The 17,249-nt window shown below is 44.4% G+C and overlaps 1 protein-coding gene across 2 annotated transcripts in view; it reads left to right on the forward strand.

Annotated features, from left to right (window-relative positions):
• Positions 1–17,249, forward strand: part of col12a1a (collagen, type XII, alpha 1a) — a 363,032-nt gene that overhangs the window by 325,599 nt on the left and 20,184 nt on the right. For both annotated transcript variants that reach the window (XM_069930690.1, XM_069930692.1), the window contains exons 57-63: positions 905–958; positions 3,805–3,858; positions 7,235–7,306; positions 10,290–10,325; positions 12,026–12,092; positions 12,989–13,177; positions 16,050–16,127. In XM_069930690.1, coding sequence (XP_069786791.1) covers positions 905–958; positions 3,805–3,858; positions 7,235–7,306; positions 10,290–10,325; positions 12,026–12,092; positions 12,989–13,177; positions 16,050–16,127 — 550 coding nt within the window. The remainder of the gene's footprint in view (positions 1–904; positions 959–3,804; positions 3,859–7,234; positions 7,307–10,289; positions 10,326–12,025; positions 12,093–12,988; positions 13,178–16,049; positions 16,128–17,249) is intronic.

Raw genomic sequence — 17,249 nt, forward strand, 5'->3', positions numbered from 1 at the left:
TGCAGTTCCATCATTCCTACCAACTCCTATATTCTATGCACTGATTTATATAGGCAAGCTTACCAAAGGCCTTGTTCACCATCCTATCCACATATGATTCTACCTTCAGGGAATAACGAACCATTATTCCTAGATCTTTCTGCTCCACTTCCATCTTTGAAAACCTTCTTCATTATCCACAATTCCACCTATTTTAGTATCATCTGCATATTTTCTAATCCAATTTACCGACCCATCATCCAGATCATTAATGTAAATTACAGACAGCAAGGGACCCAATACAGATCCCTGAGGCACACCACTTGTACCGGCCTCCAGCCTGACAAACACTTATCCACTCCGACTCTCTGGCATCTCCCTTCCAGCCACTGTTGAATCCATGTGACTATTTCAAAGTTAATACCTAGCACTTGAACCTTCCTAACTGACCTTCCATGCGGAACCTTACTGAAGGCCTTACTGAAGTCCATATAGGCAACATCCACTGCTCTACCCTGATCAACAGTATAAATTTCCCATTAAACATTTTTGATTTACATCCTATCCCAAAGCTGAGACCTTACAATAGTCCATGTTTGCATTGCCAACAGTCTGAATTTGAATGTATCTTCAAAGACATAGAAAGGTGGGCCGATTAACCATTGGCAGAAATTGCCTGAAGCCCCTCTTACACATCTTTTGAGAAGTCAAATAATGCTGAGGTATTTGCCGTCAAGATGTTCATTTTTAAGAAAAGACAGTTTTAGTGTTAGAAAAAAAATCCATTCCTCATGTCAACTTTAGCAAGTTGTGTAAAGATTTAGATCCTGGTTTTTGTGTTTCTATGGCCAAATACACTTTATAAAATGCACATGATCCTACTTTTTGACAGGACTGTCTGACTAAAGCATTTGTTTGCTCATAGGGATTAATTGGCCGGACAGGCGCCTCAGGTACACCAGGAAAAGAGGGCCCAAGGGTAGGTACCTTCAATGTTCATATCATTTGCTGAAATTTCTGAGCTCTTCTCCAGGATTTAAACCTTTGGATAATGTACCATAGGGTGGAAATGAGAGTCATGAGGTGGTACGATAAGCATGTGAGACCAAATCCCTAAGATCAGTCTGTCACCTTGCCCTATCCACTTCTTTCCTCTATTGCTCATGAATCAGATTGAAATTGTTTGGACATATGGCCCAACAGAAATCCAGATTTTCCTTTTGATTACTAGATGACAAGAAATATTTGGTAATGTAACTGATTATTTGATACAATCACAATTCGTGGCTTTCCCTCGTAGTCGAGGATGATAGTCTTTGTTCCGTTGATCTAGCGAACATGCCTGTGCGTGCATTTGTTTAATATGCACTTGATGTTGCACTCCACAAGGCAAACGATACTTCACAAATCAACCAACGAATTCCAAGGTCATGGAAACCACGACGATCGGAGCTGATGGATTTGTGGTAGCCTTCGTCCGCCTTCACAGCCATTGAGTTCAGAGTGACTTTGCCCACCTGTCCCACCATTGCGTCTTGGTTGGATGGCTCTTGGACAGGGACCTCACCCTCGACCTTACCGCCACGGGTGGCCCTACCAGGAGCATCACTCTCGGGGATCACAGGGCCACACAAGCTTCCTCACCATGACAAGGGAACAATCCACCCAGAACCAAAATTACCAAATGGTGGTAAATGTATATTTGGGGAGGTACAGTTAGCTTAGCTGTTAGTACGACACCATTACAGCACCAGTGATCGGGACCAGGGTTCAATTCCCGCGCTGCCTTGTAGGTCAGTACCCAACTCCCTAGGGCGCTGCGATTTGGCCCTCAGCGCGGCGCGGCCTTTCGGCTGACTGCGTGAGCGGCAGTTTGGCCCATTGTGTTACAAGGCTGCTTGGGCTGTTACAAAGTCATCTGTTACCTGCCAGAAGAAGCATTGAAGATTTGTTGCTGCTCTGTTCTGAATGGCCTTCCTGGAATCCTTAGATGGGCTCCATAGTTCCATGAAAGGAAGGCATTTCAAGATTCAAGATTCCTATATTGCCATGTAATAAAACATGTGAAATATTACAGAGAATTGCCTTTAATTTGGTGAAAGGCAGACGAAGATTTGCCATTTCTTGGCCTTCTCTGCGCGCCACTGTCACACTTCCCCCTCCCACCAACGAAATGGACAAATGTGCCCCCCCATCCCCTCACTTTGGCATTGGCCGTGCTCCAGATCGAAACATCAGTAGCCCATTCAGTTTTTTACAAACAAAAGGAATTAAGGGACATGCGGAAAAGGCAGGTTGCTGGAATTGAATCAATTATCAGATCAGCCATGATCTGATTGAATGGCTGACTCCTGCTTATGTCTGCTGCCGTGGTCACCGTCCCATAGAGTCACCTCTTCTGCTTCTCCTTCTCAAACAAGTGGGGGTGGTCTCCTCGTTTTCTGGTGTCCTCTGCTTCCACAAGCCCTCAAGGCTGCTGTCAAACAAAGGCCCCACAATCTTGACTCCAGTCCCTCGATGGCAGGATTTTAAAACAAACCTTGAACAGACCACTTAGAGCCTGTACGGAGCCATCGGTAGTCAAACTGGGCGGTAGGACCCTGCAAAGGATCACCGTCTCTCCTCTCTCCGCTCTCTGTGTGTCTACATGAGCGGCCGTGCTGCAGCTCCAGAATTTCCTTTCACTTGGCTGATGCAATCAACCGACCCACTTGCTAATTCCTTCTGCTTGCCTAAGTTTTTTTCTGACCGATGTCATGGGTCACGACAGGGGTAGCAGTCAAATCTAATGCAGGCAGAGTTAACGGGCATCCAATTCTAGCTGGTAGCACCCCCCCCCCCCCCCCCATATCAATTTTGAGTAGAAATTTAATACTGGAAGGTATGACAACATTTTCAGAACCTGAATCAGATTTTATTGTCAGGAACAAGTCAGGGAATTCGTTGTTTTGCGGCAGTATCACGGGGCGAACATTGATATAAGCCACCTTATAACAATAAATAAACATAGTGCACGAAAAGTCAAAGTGAGGCAGTGTCTGTGGTTCATTGATTATTCAGGAATCTGATGGCGGAGGGGCAGAAGCTGTCCTTGTGCCATTGAGTGCTCGTCTTCAGGCTCCTGTTCCTTTTTCCCAATGGTAGCAGAGTGAAAAGGGGATGGTCTGGGAGGTGGGGGTCCTTGAGGATAGAAGCTGGTTTTTAAAGACACCACTTCATGTAGATGTTCCTCGACGGAGTGAAGTCTGGTGCCTGTGTTTTTCGCAGGCCGAGTTAACAACCCTCTGGAGTTTATTCTTGACCTGAGAGTTGTTATCTGCATACCAGGCAGTCACTCAACCAGCCAGAATGCTCTCCATGGTCCACCTGTAGAAGTTTTTAAGAGCTTTCCTGACACACCACAAAGGCACCTCACAAAGCCTAGCTGCTGGCAAGCCTTCTTCGTGATCTCATCAACGTGGAGGTTCTAGGGCAGATCCTCGGAGATGTTGACACCTAGGAATTTGAAGTTCTTGACCCTCTCCACTACAGAGCCCTTGATGAGGACTGGGTCATGTTCTCCTGTACCTCCTTCCCGATGGTAGCAGAGCGAAGGGAGCACGGCATGGGTGGAGGGGGTCCTGGAGGATAGAGGCTGCTTTCTCAAGACACCGCCTCATGTCGATGTTCCTCGATGGAGTGAAGTCTGGTGCCCACGATGTTGCAGGACATGTTGACAACCCTCCTGAGCATAGGCACCTCCAAGCCTGACAGTGATGCAAACAGCCAGAATGCTATCGACGGTATATTTTACATGAATGAAAACATATTTCTTTTATTCTTTAGGGATTCCCAGGAAAAGATGGGCCGATAGGTCCACGTGGACCTCCAGGGCCAATCGTAAGTCATGTCTTCAGATATGTCCTGTTCTTTTATGTTTTTATATAATGCTGTGAATTGTATGAACCTTTACCTAAACAGCAGCTAAACTTCGAGTGTCAGGATCGTCTCCAAAATTCAATTCATCAGGTAAAACCTTGAATATTTTTTCTCTTCAATCCTGAACAATAATAAACTCTCTTCATTTGATATTAAAATTGTAGTGGTTTACAGTACACTACTTTTTACAGAGACACATTCGGCACAACTTTGTGGGCCGAAGGGCCTGTATTGTGCTGTAGGTTTTCTCTGCTTCTGTTAAGAGGCCATTCATTGTGTTCTATTAGTGTTGAATCTTGCCGGAGAAATCTTTAACTGCAAATCTTGTTTTGACCCTCAAAATGGACAGTCTATTCTGTTCCATGCATGTTCATAGTCTCATAGAGAATAATTGCAAAAGTAGGCCATTTAGCCCTTCATGTCTGCACTACCTTTTAAATACGATCACAGCTGATCACCCCACTTCAGTACCTTCTTGTTGCTTTCTGTCCATTCCCTTTCACCTCTCAGCAATAAGGCCAATGCTTCTTGGAATGTTTCTCATGAACTGGCCCCAAGCAATTTCTGTGAGAGGGAGTTCACACAAGTTCACGAAGTAGTTTTCTCCCCACTTCGGTCCTGAATGGCTTCCCCCTTATCCTTTGACTGTGACCGCTTGTTCTAGGCTTCCCCAATGTTCTTCCTTCATCGAACCTGTCTGGTCCATGCAGAATTTTATCTGTCTTGATGAGATCCCCTTTCATTCGTCCAAATTCCAATGAGTATAATCCTAGTCTATCCAGTTTTCCTCTGTCAGTCCTGCCATCCCAGGAGTCAGTCTAGTGAACCTAACTGAAGTCCCTAAATGGGAAGAATGTCCTTTTCTCTGACTTGGAGACCAAAAGTGCGTGCAATACTGAAGGTGTGTCCTTAGCAAGACTTCATACTTCGGCAGTAAGTCTTCCCTGGTTCCATATTCTAAACATCTCACTATAAAGACCAACATACTGCTTTCTTCATTCCAACCTTCAGCAAGTGATGCACCAAGGTTTTGTTGGATTTCCTCTTTACCTTATTTTTCCCCATTCTGATTGTACTGTGCCTTTGTATTTTGGCCACCAAAGTGGATAGCTTCACGTTTCTCCAAATTTCACTGCACCTGCCATGTATTTGCCCACTCTCCAGTCATTCTGCAGCCTTTTAGAACCTTCCTCACAGTTCACACTGACCACACTCCCCCCACCCCCAGCTTAGTGTCACCTCCAAACCTGGAGTAATTACATTCAATTCTTTCGAGTGAAACACGAAAGTCTGCAGACGCTGGGATTGTAGTAAAAAACACATTGAAATGCTGCAGGAGCTCAGCCAGTCTTTTCAGCGTTCGGAAAAAGCAAAGTTTATATTGCCAACATTTCTTTTTCCTTGGCATTGGTGAGACCATAATTTAGAACACTGTGTGCAGTTCTGGTCACCGAATTATAGGAGGGATATCTACAAGGTAGAGAGGGTGCAGAAAAAATTTACAAAAATGTTACCTGGGTTTCAGAATCTAGATTACAAAGAAAGATTGAGCAGATTAGGTCTTTATTCTTTGGAGCATGGAAGGTTGAGGAGGGATTTGATAGAGGTATTTAAGGTTATGACGGGGATAGATAGAATTGATGTAGATAGACTTTTTCCATTGAGAGGAGGAGAGATTGAAACAAGAGGTCATGAGTTAAGGGGAAAAGTTTAGAAGTAACATGAGGGGGTACTTCTCTCAGAGAGTGGAGGCCGTGTGGAATGAGCTTCCAGGAGAAGTTGGGGCGGCAGGGTCCTCTTTGTCATTTAAGGAAAAATTGGATAGGTATATGGATGGGTGGGGAATGGGGGGTTGTGGGCAGGGTGCAGGTAGGTGGGATTAGAGAAGAGGATTTGGTTTGGTATAGACTAGAAGGGCCGAGATGGCCTGTTTCTGTGCTGTGATTGTAATATATGGTCAATATATCTTTGCTTTTTATGGATGCTGAAAAGACCAGCTGAGTTCCTCCAGCATTTTGAAGTGTTTTTTTTTTACATTCAATTTCTTCATCCATATTATTAATACTATAGATTGAAAATAGCTGGGTTTCCAGTACCAAACATTGCCCCACAAGTAAATGCCTGCCAAAATGAAAATAATTATGAAAACTTGGTGATCTATTTACGAGACAAGAGTGGGAAATGTTAAAAGTAATGAAAATATGAAGTTGGATTTGCTCACTGGGCACTGATATGAGAAGAAAGGAGCATCAGGGTAGAAGGTCGATATCCTCAGCACAGTCATCTGCCCTCAGTGAAAAAAGACTCTGTCTGTCCCCCTCATAATTTTAAATACCTCGATCAAATCTCCCCTCATTCTTCTACGCTCCAGGGAATAAAATCCTAACCTGCTTAACCTTTCCCTGTATCTCAGTTCCTGAAGTCCAGGCAACATCTTAGTAAATCTTCTCTGCATTCTTTCTATCTTGTTGATATCTTTCCTGTGGTAAGGTAACTAAAATTGGACACAGAACTCCAAACTTGGCCTCACCAATGTCTGATACAACTTTACCATAACATCCAAACTCCTATACTCAATACTTGGATTTATGAAGGCCAAAGCAACAGCTTTACCCTATCCTTTCTGCCAAAAGATCTCAGCATATTAAATTTGGAGAGAAAAAAGATGAGACTGATTTAATAGAGGTCTATGAAATTATGAGAGGCGTTAATGAGGTAGACAGCCAATACTTTTTTTCCCAGGATGGGAATAGCAAACACCAGAGGACATTCATACAAGGTGAGGGGAGGAAAGTTTAGGGGAGATGTCAGGGGTAAGATTTTGTGGGGGCCTGGAATGCATTGCCAGGGTGGAGTGATGGAGGCTGGAAAAGCAGAGACTCTCAGGCGCATGGATGAAAGTAAAATGGAGGGTTGTGAGGTGGAGAGGGTTTAGTTTCTTTTGGTAGGTAGGTATAGGTCAGCACAACACTGTGGGCTGAAGGGCCTGTAATAGCTGCAATGTTCTATTGGAGTGTTGCATGAATAAAAGCTCTCACGACTGGAGGGAGAAAAAATGGGTAGGGTCTTCAGTAGGACTCTGGGTTTAGGCGGGAAACCTGGGTTATATATGGGTAGATGAGGGTGGGGGGGAGCCAGCCTTCTGCACAACCCATCAACAGCGAATCTCAGTTCACTGCACCTAGCCTTCTCTGATGCAGCAGATAACCTTTCTTCATAAACTTAATTCCTGGCTGCTTGCTAATGCTTGTCCACCTTGAACGAAGTAACCATCTGCCATTACGTAGTCCGGTTACAGATTGTTAAAACTCACTGCTTGTTCCTCTTTCCATTTCAGGGACCACCAGGTAATCCAGGTCCTTCTGGTCAACCTGGAAGCCAAGGAAAACAAGGTGCCACGGGATCACAGGTAAGTGGTCAACATATGTAATTCATTGGGGCTTTGCGCATAGTAGGGAGCATTTAGGTCAGGTGCTAGGCAAAAAAAAAAGTTCAGCATAGACTAGACGGGCCAAAGTGTCCTTTTTCTGTGGAGCCATGTTCTATAGTTCCACTAACCTAGTATGAAGTAAGATGAAGATGGATAACCGTTGCCGACAACGTCAACAACATCAATCGATTCACATGGATATTTCATCTTCAAAAATAACCATCACTTTCCAAAATAATATTCTTTATTTTGTGTCTCTGAGTCTTGAGCAGAGGCGACAACTTGCAAACCTCCCAGTGATCTCCATACCTGAAGCAAATGGGCATAGACAGGGTGGACGGCAGAACCCGCTTCACAGGGCAGGAGTAGCAAAGACCAGAGGAAGTGTGTACAAAGTGAAGGGAGGGAAGTTTAAGGGAGATGTCGGGGTACGTTTTTTACACAGCAAGATGTAGGGGCCTGGACTACCTTGCCAGGGATGGTGGTGGAGGCTGAAACATTGGGGACATTTAATAGACTCTTAGACCGACATATGGATAGAAGAAAAATAGAGGTTTACGGGATAGGGAGGGTTTAGTACTTTTGTTAAGGCATAAATGGGTCGGCACAACATGGAGGGCTGAAGGGCCTGTACTGTGCTGTAGTGTTCGATGTTCTAATAATTTAATTTGTTAATATAGCAAAAATGCATTACTGAATACATTTTGCATTTATTGAAATACCACTGTTGGGTGCCATTACCTTGGAGATTCTCGCATCTCTGCAAACATTCAGACCAATTTCTTGGAAGCATTTGTCTGTGTCTAAATACTTTAAAAAAAAATGAAACATTGTGACTGGAATTCCTGCATCTTTAGGTTTTGCAAATGTTAGAGCCCAGAGGACCCCAAAACCCAGCAGCAATAGATATTCACCAAGATAGATGGTTATTTAAACAAAAGTTGCTTTTAATTTTCTTTAAGCATGAAAACAGAATCACACTTGAACTTATCACTATTGACTTAACTCACCTAACTTAACCCCCTTCTAATTCTAACCGTACGTACATATAATGTCTGTGTAAGTTCAGAAAAGTTCTTTGGTTCACAAACCAATCTCACTTTTCATTCCTCCAAGTTCACTGGTTGCAGGGAATTCTTAGACTGTGCACAGAATTTAACATTTATAAAGTTTCAGGTCACCACAGAGTTCCTTTCTGTTTGTCTTATTCCAAGTGAAACATTAGACAGCCAGTGCTCTCCTCCTGCATGAACCACAGGGCTTCGACCAGGCTGTCTTCTAATGCTTTCCAGCTTGTCCTGTTTCAATTCCAGCAATTCCTGCTGGTAGACACTGTCAGGGTCTCTGCTCTCTCTCTCTCCCTCTCACACACTGAGACTGAGAAAAAGCCTGTCTGACTATCTCTGCTTACAAAACCACATGACCCTCTTACAACAGCAAAATTCTCCTGCAGACAATAGCGGCTCCAGCCTGCTCTTTAATTTGTTGCCTTGATTAACAATAATCCATGAGTGACCTCTCTGGGGCACTCGTTAAAGCTCTTGCAAAAAGGTGTGAGAAGACATTACGTCTCCAGTATTTCAAATAAGATCTGTTTTAAAGAGTTATGGACCAAAGACCCACTCCAACAAACCTTTCCCAATTTATCTCCCCAAAACATTTCTATATACTCTGTCACACAAAGATACTGAGAGCATTGAAAGGTACCAAATGTAACCTTGCGATTTCAGAGATCAATTCAAAAGAAAATGGGGAACTGTAGACCCCCCTGAGGGGTGGGGGGAGGTGTCGCACCAAACGTCTGCAGACCCCTGATGAAGTAGAGGGGTTGACGTGCTTTCTTCACGATGCTATTAGTGTGTGGGGTCCAGGAAATATCCTCCGAGATAGTGACCCCCAAGAACTTAAATTTGTTCACCCTTTGATCCCCCGATGGTCACTGGATCATACACCTTTGGCTTTCCCTTCCTGAAGTTAACAATCAGCTCCTTAGCTTTGGTAACATTGAGTGAGAGGTAATGCAGCATCATTTAACATTTTAAGAATGAAAAACCATGATCTCGCACTCAGGTCCCTTCACCAGGTTTCCATACGATTCCAATATATTTATATAGATAGCTGATGGTGGTCTAGACCCACGGAGAATGGGGAGCAGGACAAAGAGCCACAGCAGGCTCCAACCACCCAGTCTGACTCTGTTAGCTTCGCGCAGGCTTTGAGTGGCCCAGCAAGGAGCTGATGGTAATTGTATTTAAAATCCCGCAACCGCGGGGTCTGCGCCCAAGATGGCAGCAGCCTCAAGGGGTTGCAGACTCCGGAGAAGTGAAGGAATGGCGCAGGGCACCAGGAAATGGTAGAAGGAGAAGCAGAGGAGACAATCCACGGGATGGTAACCATGGCGGCAGACCAGTGAGGAGTTTTGCAGCTGAAGGAACCACTCAGGCAGCGGGGCTGTTGGCGACCTGAGGCAAGGAACCCCACACAGGCCATGGGCTGCTGGAGACAGCAGTTAATGGGCTTGTGCCTGGCTGCGGACGGCTGGAGGGGGCACCGGGCATCAGAACAAGGGCGCAAGAGGGTGCCAAGAGCACTGAAGGGTTCCTGATCATGTCGGAGGTTTGGATCTGGAGCTCGGGTCGCCGATGGATTGGACCGGACCCTGTGTGGCTGCGGGAGTGCTAGAGGTGAATCGACGGACACTCGGTGACTCTGGGGATGACTCTCTGTTGCTTCTCTCTCTGACTGCAAGAGGTGCTTCAGGCAATTTCTGCCGTTGCCGAATCTGTCTGTCCTACAGAAGAGAAAAGACAATTTTGTGTAACTTGATACTTTTTAATTACAGGACAATAAATTGAATCTTGGTTTTGAACTTATGTCTGGCCAATGCACCTTGACGGCCTTGCACTGAATGTTATCCAGTTTTATCCATGTAAGAATAATTATTTTTCTCTTTATTTTCCAGGGTCCAATGGGACCAAAGGGTGAGAAGGGTGACCGGGTGAGTGCCAACTGTATGTCTTCATTGTATAAGAACAAACTGATCTCTTCTCCTCGGTGCAAAACATGCAGACACACAACCAGACATATCAAACATACCGACAAACAATACATACACAGGACAAGCATTTTATCTATAAAATTATCAATAAATAAATATTGTTTCGTACGGACTCTCAAATGGCTAGAGCTAGCCATTCAGTTCCTGAAGTCCTTTGGTCGTTCACCATCTTCACTGCCCATGGGAAGAAGCTGTTCCTCAGCCCGGCGGTGCTGGCTCTGGTATTCCCAGAACTCTTCCCCGACGAGGGTAGCTGAAAGATGCAGCATGGCAGGGTGGAAGGGGTCCTCAATGGTTTTGCACGCCCTCGTCAGTCAACAAACCCGGTAGCTTGCCCTCAGGGAATTGAACCAGGGAATTGGGGCATCATGTTGCAGCTGTCCAGGACATTGACAAGGCTACAATTGGACTAATATGTGTGATTCTGCGTGTCCTGCTGCAGGAGAGATACCATTCAGATTAAGAAAGGCTACAAAAGAGATTCACGAGGATGTTACTGGAACTGAAGAACATGAGATAGAAGGAGAGACTAGGACGGTTAGGGTTTCATTCCTTGGATCTTTTGAGGTTGAAGGGCATCGTTATGAGGAATATAAATTAATGAGTGGGACAGAAAAGTTATCGTCCCTTTCCTCGGGTAGGGGAGTCTAAAATAAGAAAGCAAAAGTCTCAGGTGAGAGGGGAAAGATTTAAAGGGGACCTGAGGGGACAATCTTTTCCCAAAGATGGAGGTTGGTGCATGGGACAATCTAACAGGGGAATCTATGGAGGTGGCAGTAATCGCACCTGAGTTAACAACCCTCTTGAGTTTATTCTTGTCCTGAGAGTTGGTGCCTCCGTACCAGACAGTGATGCAACAGTCAGAATGCTCTCCACGGTCCACCTGTAGAAGTTTACAAGAGTCTTCAGTGACATACTGAATCTCTTCAGACCCCTCACAAAGTCTAGCCGCTGGCGAGCCTTCTTTGTAATTGCATCAACGTGGGCAGATCCTCGGAGATGGTGGCACACAGGAATTTGAAGTTCTTGACCCTCTCCACTACCAAGCCCTTGATGAGGACTGGGCCGTGTTCCCCCCGACTTCCTTTCTGAAGTCCACAATCTTCTCCTTGGTTTTGCTGACGTTGAGTGCAAGGTTCTTGTCGTGGCACCATTCAATGAGCTGATCTACCTCCGTCCTGCACGCTTCTTCGTTGCCGTTTGTGATTGTGCCGACAACCGTGGTGTGTTTGGGTCCTTTGCCATAGGTGCTCTGTGGTTAGTAAGGGATTATTTAAGGTGGAATGTGAGTGGAAGATAAAAGGTTGAAACCCACTGGTTTAGGGCATTTAGGGATGACTTGCTCAAGTGTTTGTGAAATATTCCATCGTTCTATTGAAGAAACAGTACAGGATTTCTTACTGGAATTCAAATTAAACTTAAACCAATAGGAAAAAGGAGAGACAAATTGACGATCACGTCTCCAACATTACCACCGTGAATTCATTTTCAAAAGCACTCCATTGGCTGTAAACAATGGGATATTTCTGTTAGGTTTTGGAAGATATGACATATTTAAAAATATTCCTTTTATTTTTTTTTAACTCGGATTTAACTTGATTGGTAAGATGTAATTCTTATTCTTTTTCTTACATTTCCAGGGAGACTTTGCCTCTCAGAACATGATGAGAGCGATTTCAAGACAAGTCTGTGAGCAGATGATGAACAGTGAGTAAGGCGGCAAGTTGCTACGTGCAATTACAGGACGTCGGGAGCTGAGAACAGGGTGGTGTGAAGTGTTCTTGGTTTCCTGCACTTGACAGTAATGAGCATTAAGTCTCCTATTTGATGTGCTTTCTCACGCTTCAGTGATTGGGGTGGGAGAAATAGTCATCAATCACCCAGTTGTACTCAAACTTTCCATCGGTATTGCCATGCAACTGCTGGTCTCCTAAAGCACAGATGGAGAACATTGGCAGAAAGTTAATTGAAGGGATGTCAGTCATAGAAGCATAGAACATTACAGGACAGGAACAGGCCCCTTCAGCCCTTCCAGTCTGTGCCAAATCATTTTGTTTTTGCCTAGTCCCACTGACCTACACCCAGTCCATACCTCTCCTATCCATGTAACTGTCCAAATTCTCCTTAAATGTTAAAATTGAGCCCGCATTCAGCTGGCAGCTCGTTCCATACTCCTACCACCCTTTTCCCCTTTCCCTTTTCACCCATGTCGCCTGGCTAGTATCTCCACTACTCTTAGTGGAAAATGCTGACCTACATTTACTCTGTCTGTCCCCCTCATCATTTTAAATACCTCGATCAAATCTCCCCTCATTCTTCTACGCTCCAGGGAATAGTCTTCACCTGTTAAACCTTTCCCTGTAACTCAGTTCCTGAAGTCCGGGCAACATCCTAGTAAATCTTCTCTGCACTCTTTCCATTTTAATGGTAAGTTGTAGCCAAGTTCAATACCCATCCCGAAATATCCGAATTCATGTTAAATCAGGGCTCGTCAAATCGGGGTTTCACTGTAGTCGCAGACAATCAGAAAATATTCATAGCATGTCTTAAATAAATCTTTGTGACTTAAGATATTCTGTTAACTTTTGTCCTTATTCTTACAGACCAAATGAGAAGGGTGAACTCGATGATAAACCAGATTCCTAATGGTTACCATAGTAACCGTGCGGTTCCTGGCCCACCGGGCCCACCTGGTCCAGCTGGTAACCCTGGGCCAGTAGGAGAAACTGGACCCCCAGGCTCAGCGGGTTTCCCTGGAACCCCTGGACTTCCAGGAAGAGCAGGTGAAAGAGGTATGGGGACATTCATTCTATGCTCTTCAAGTGTATTCGATTACTTGAAAGTCCTTTCTCTTGTCAGAATGATCCAATTACAGGTACTCGCTGACTTGTGACCTATGCGACTTACGCCCATCTGCACATACGACTGAAAATTTGCTCACAAAATATAAAATTTATGCGTTTTATGTTGTATTTGACAAACTATAACTGGGATACAGGGCATGTAAGAGCCAAAATGTGCATTAGTCGGCGTCCCAGGGTCCATAGGCTGGGCACGGCCATCTTGTTTCCTGTGCGCATGTGTGAGTCTTTGGTTGGCGCATGCGTGGCCCACGTATTGGATTTTGGTTGGCGCATGCGTGAGAGTCAAGGGTACGAATTCAATATCCTTAAGGCGCTTGACTCTCGCGCATGCGCCAACTGAACTCCAATACGCGAACCCACCGTGCATGTGCCAACTGGAGAGGAAGAAGCTGTCTTTGTACTGTTGGGTGTGCGTCTTCAGGCTCCTGTACCTTGTTCCCGATGGTAGCAGTGGTCTGGGTGGTGGGGGTGGTGGGGGATTTTGATGCTTTCTTGAGACAGCACTTCTTTCTAGATGTCCTCAATGAAGTGAAGACTAATGACAAGTTTGCAACCCACTGTAGCCCATTACCGGCACTGGTCGTGATTACAACCCCTTGCTATACCCCTTGCTGTCCTGTGCATTGGCACCTCCATACCAGACAGTGATGCAACCAGGGAGAATCTTTGACTCCTGCAAACTTCCTCAAACTCCTATTTCAATGTGAAAGACATAATAAGCAAGAAGAATGGGTTTCACTTGAATTGAATGTTATCCAACCCACCTCCTGGAGATGGTTAGAGTCATTGCAGTGGGTGTCAAACCGAAGTTAAAAACTATACTGCCACAAAACAGGTGCATTATAATGCTAGGAGCTCACCACAATACATTTCAGTTGTCTTTAATGGAGATTGTTCTTGATCCACCAAAATATTCCGTATGGAATTTAAACTGGAGGTGGGGGAGAATGTGTTTAAGGAAGAGATTTTTGAAGATGAGCTCTCTTAAATGTGACTGGGCCTGGTTGTGTGAGTCTGGTAGGGCAAAGATTCCACGTTTTAATCATGCGGTGGGAAGAATGAATTGCTGTACACATCTCTCTTGGAAGACGGCACTGCAAAGCAGACTTGGGCTCGGTGTAGGATTGGTCGTCTATATCGAGGTGGCAGTTCAACATTTGATAAAAACAGGTCAGGCTATGTGGTTCACGTCTGTCTTGGAGAGGGGTCCACTTTAAAGAATCCAAGAGCTCGCTTCTCTTCCATCTGTATTTGTGACCAATCGGGCTGCCTGTCTGGACTCGTTTGATGGGAGTCACGTTATTGTTTGTGTCTGGGTCCCATGCATCTACTGCATATTCTGAATGTGGGGTCTGACATTGTACAATGTTGTTATCAGAAACATTTAGCCAATAATTAAAGATGGGTTAAGGGAGCCAGATAGGGTGGTCATTCCAAAGGAGGACACAGTCATACATTAAAGCACACACACACGCACACGCACGCACGCACGCACGCACGCGCGCACGCGCACGCGCACACACACACACACACACACACACGCACACACACACACACACACACACACACACACACACACACACACACACACACTGTGTTTGCATTTGTTGCTTTTGCAATACTGTTTAAATTAAGATCTATATACAGTTACCTATGACCATGTCCTCCTTTGGAATGGCCACCTTGGAGCCAGATGAGGAAGATTTATGGCTGTAGGTTTAGGATTGAGGTCTGCATATGGGTAAGGATTGCCAAATGGATGGATGTGGTTGAGATGGAGTTAAAAGAGCCATTTTGAGAACAAGATTGAGAGATGAGTGGGTCTAGAGTTTAGGCCAACTTTATAAACCGGGCTTTGGGAGTTGAGATCAAGATTACAAGAAGGGTGAAGCCCAAATAACCACAGGTAAGGCTTAATTTATAGTGTATCAATCCCTCATTACACTGAGAAGATGGCCCATGTGATTGTACTATTTATGGATTCCAAAAGAAATCAGGTTAATTTCCCTCAAAATATTTGTCATCTTCGGTGTTGCTGATGTGTATATCACCTCAGGAAATGTAAAGGTGAGTTTCTCCAGAAGTGACAAGTTAAATTTCTGCCAATTGACTTAAACATGTCATCAAATGTCATTTTTTTTACTCCAAAAGAATTGATTCTGAATTGGAAACTGCTGTTATTGAAGGTTGAATCCTGCATGGATAATTGGCCTCTCAACCAGACAGAAGCAGATTGTCTTTCATTAATGATTGGCTGTCTGTAGTTTCAGGCACATTATCTTATTTTCTATATCCTGATATAGTCAATTTTACTTCAAATAGATCCAATAAGCACTGTTTGTGTTCAGCACTCAATTTTTAAGGCCTTAGCTTTCAAATGCTCCCTCAATGTGCACCTATGGAGATTCCTGGCCTAGGAATTCAAATCCCCTGACAGGCTGCATGCCAAGAGTTGCAACGGGAGTTTCCGTGCATCCACATGCCCTGAGTCAGTTAAATTAAAAAAAAAATCTTATATCGTTATTGTTCTTACTCGACATCGCGGCCAGTGATGGGGAGATTTTTGTTACCCCATACAAGGAGTCCTGGTTACCAAAACAAAGAGTGAATCTGTGATACAACAATCAATGAATGATCTTTGGCATCAGATTTCATTCAAAATTGTTGTAGTAAAGTCAGAATTTGTTGAGAAAATTGAGCTAGCATTGAGGGAAGATTTTGTTTTGTGCTGTACAATTGTTTAAAGGGTATCTGAAAATGTCAGTGATGTAAAATCAAGTCTCTGTCTTCTCTTTGAAAGGACCTCCAGGAGAAAAGGGTGAACGAGGTAGTCCAGGAATTGGGAAGCAAGGATCACAAGGTTTACCTGGACCCCCTGGTATGTGGTTTTATTTATAAGCAAACATTTTCACCGAATAAGGAATGCAGTTCACATGATGTGAATTTATTGCTCCAAATTGGTTGGGGAATCGTGAATTAAAATCAGATTGCTCCCCTGCATTTGTTCTGTTGTCGATATTCAGGCTTATGGTCAGATTACATACATGATGTCACATACAGATGAGATTCTGTTTCCTGAGGGCGAGGCAGTGCAAAATAAAAAAAAAATGATTCAACATACACATGTTAACAAATAAAGAAATGTAAACAAACTGACTGTGCATTACAGAGAAAAGAGATCAATAAAGGGTCCTTAAATGAGTCCCTGATTGAGTTTGTGGTTGAGGAATCTGATGGTGGAGGGGGAGCAGCTGTTCCTGAACCTGGTGGTGTGAGTCTTGTAACACGGATACCTCTTTCCTGATGGCAGCAGAGAGAACGGGGCATGTGCTGGGTGGTGGGGATCCTTGATGTTCGCTGCTGCTCTCCGACGGCAGCGTTCCCCGTGGATGTTCTCGATGGTGGGGAGGGTTTTGTCCTGGGCTGTGACCACCTCCTTTTGCGGGGCTTTACACTCAGTGGTATTGCTGTCCCCATCCCGGACCATGATGCACACTTTCCACCACTCAGCTGTAGACATTTCTGAGGTCAACCTCTTCTTCATAAAATAAATGTAACTCAGAACAAATCTTAAATGAATGAAAGTGGCAGTCAATGAAGAGCCATACCTCATGCAGGAATGAACCTTCCCGAGTCCTGAGAATTCTAATGCAGTTATTTTACCTTGACGAAGGGCTCGGGCGTGAAATGTTGGTTGTAGATCATTGGGCCCTATGGACGCCTCAGGGTCCATAGATTTTGTTTTGGTGAAAAACACTCGATCTGGATTAAATATGGTCTTGCCAGGTTGAGTTATTATTCACAAGTGGCTCTCACCAACGGAAACATTACAAATATTAGATCGTTTTGGATGGGGGGGGTGGGGTAAAGTTGGTGGCTTCCACCTAATATGGCTAGAGTTCATAATTTAAAAAAAAAACACTCTTTTTCTCTCACCTTCCAGTTATTAAGTTAAAAGATTTTAGTTTGGCATGCATTAGTAGCAGATGGCCCAAGGTGA

This window comes from Narcine bancroftii, chromosome 4 (genome assembly GCF_036971445.1).
Source record: "Narcine bancroftii isolate sNarBan1 chromosome 4, sNarBan1.hap1, whole genome shotgun sequence".
NCBI lineage: Eukaryota > Metazoa > Chordata > Chondrichthyes > Torpediniformes > Narcinidae > Narcine > Narcine bancroftii.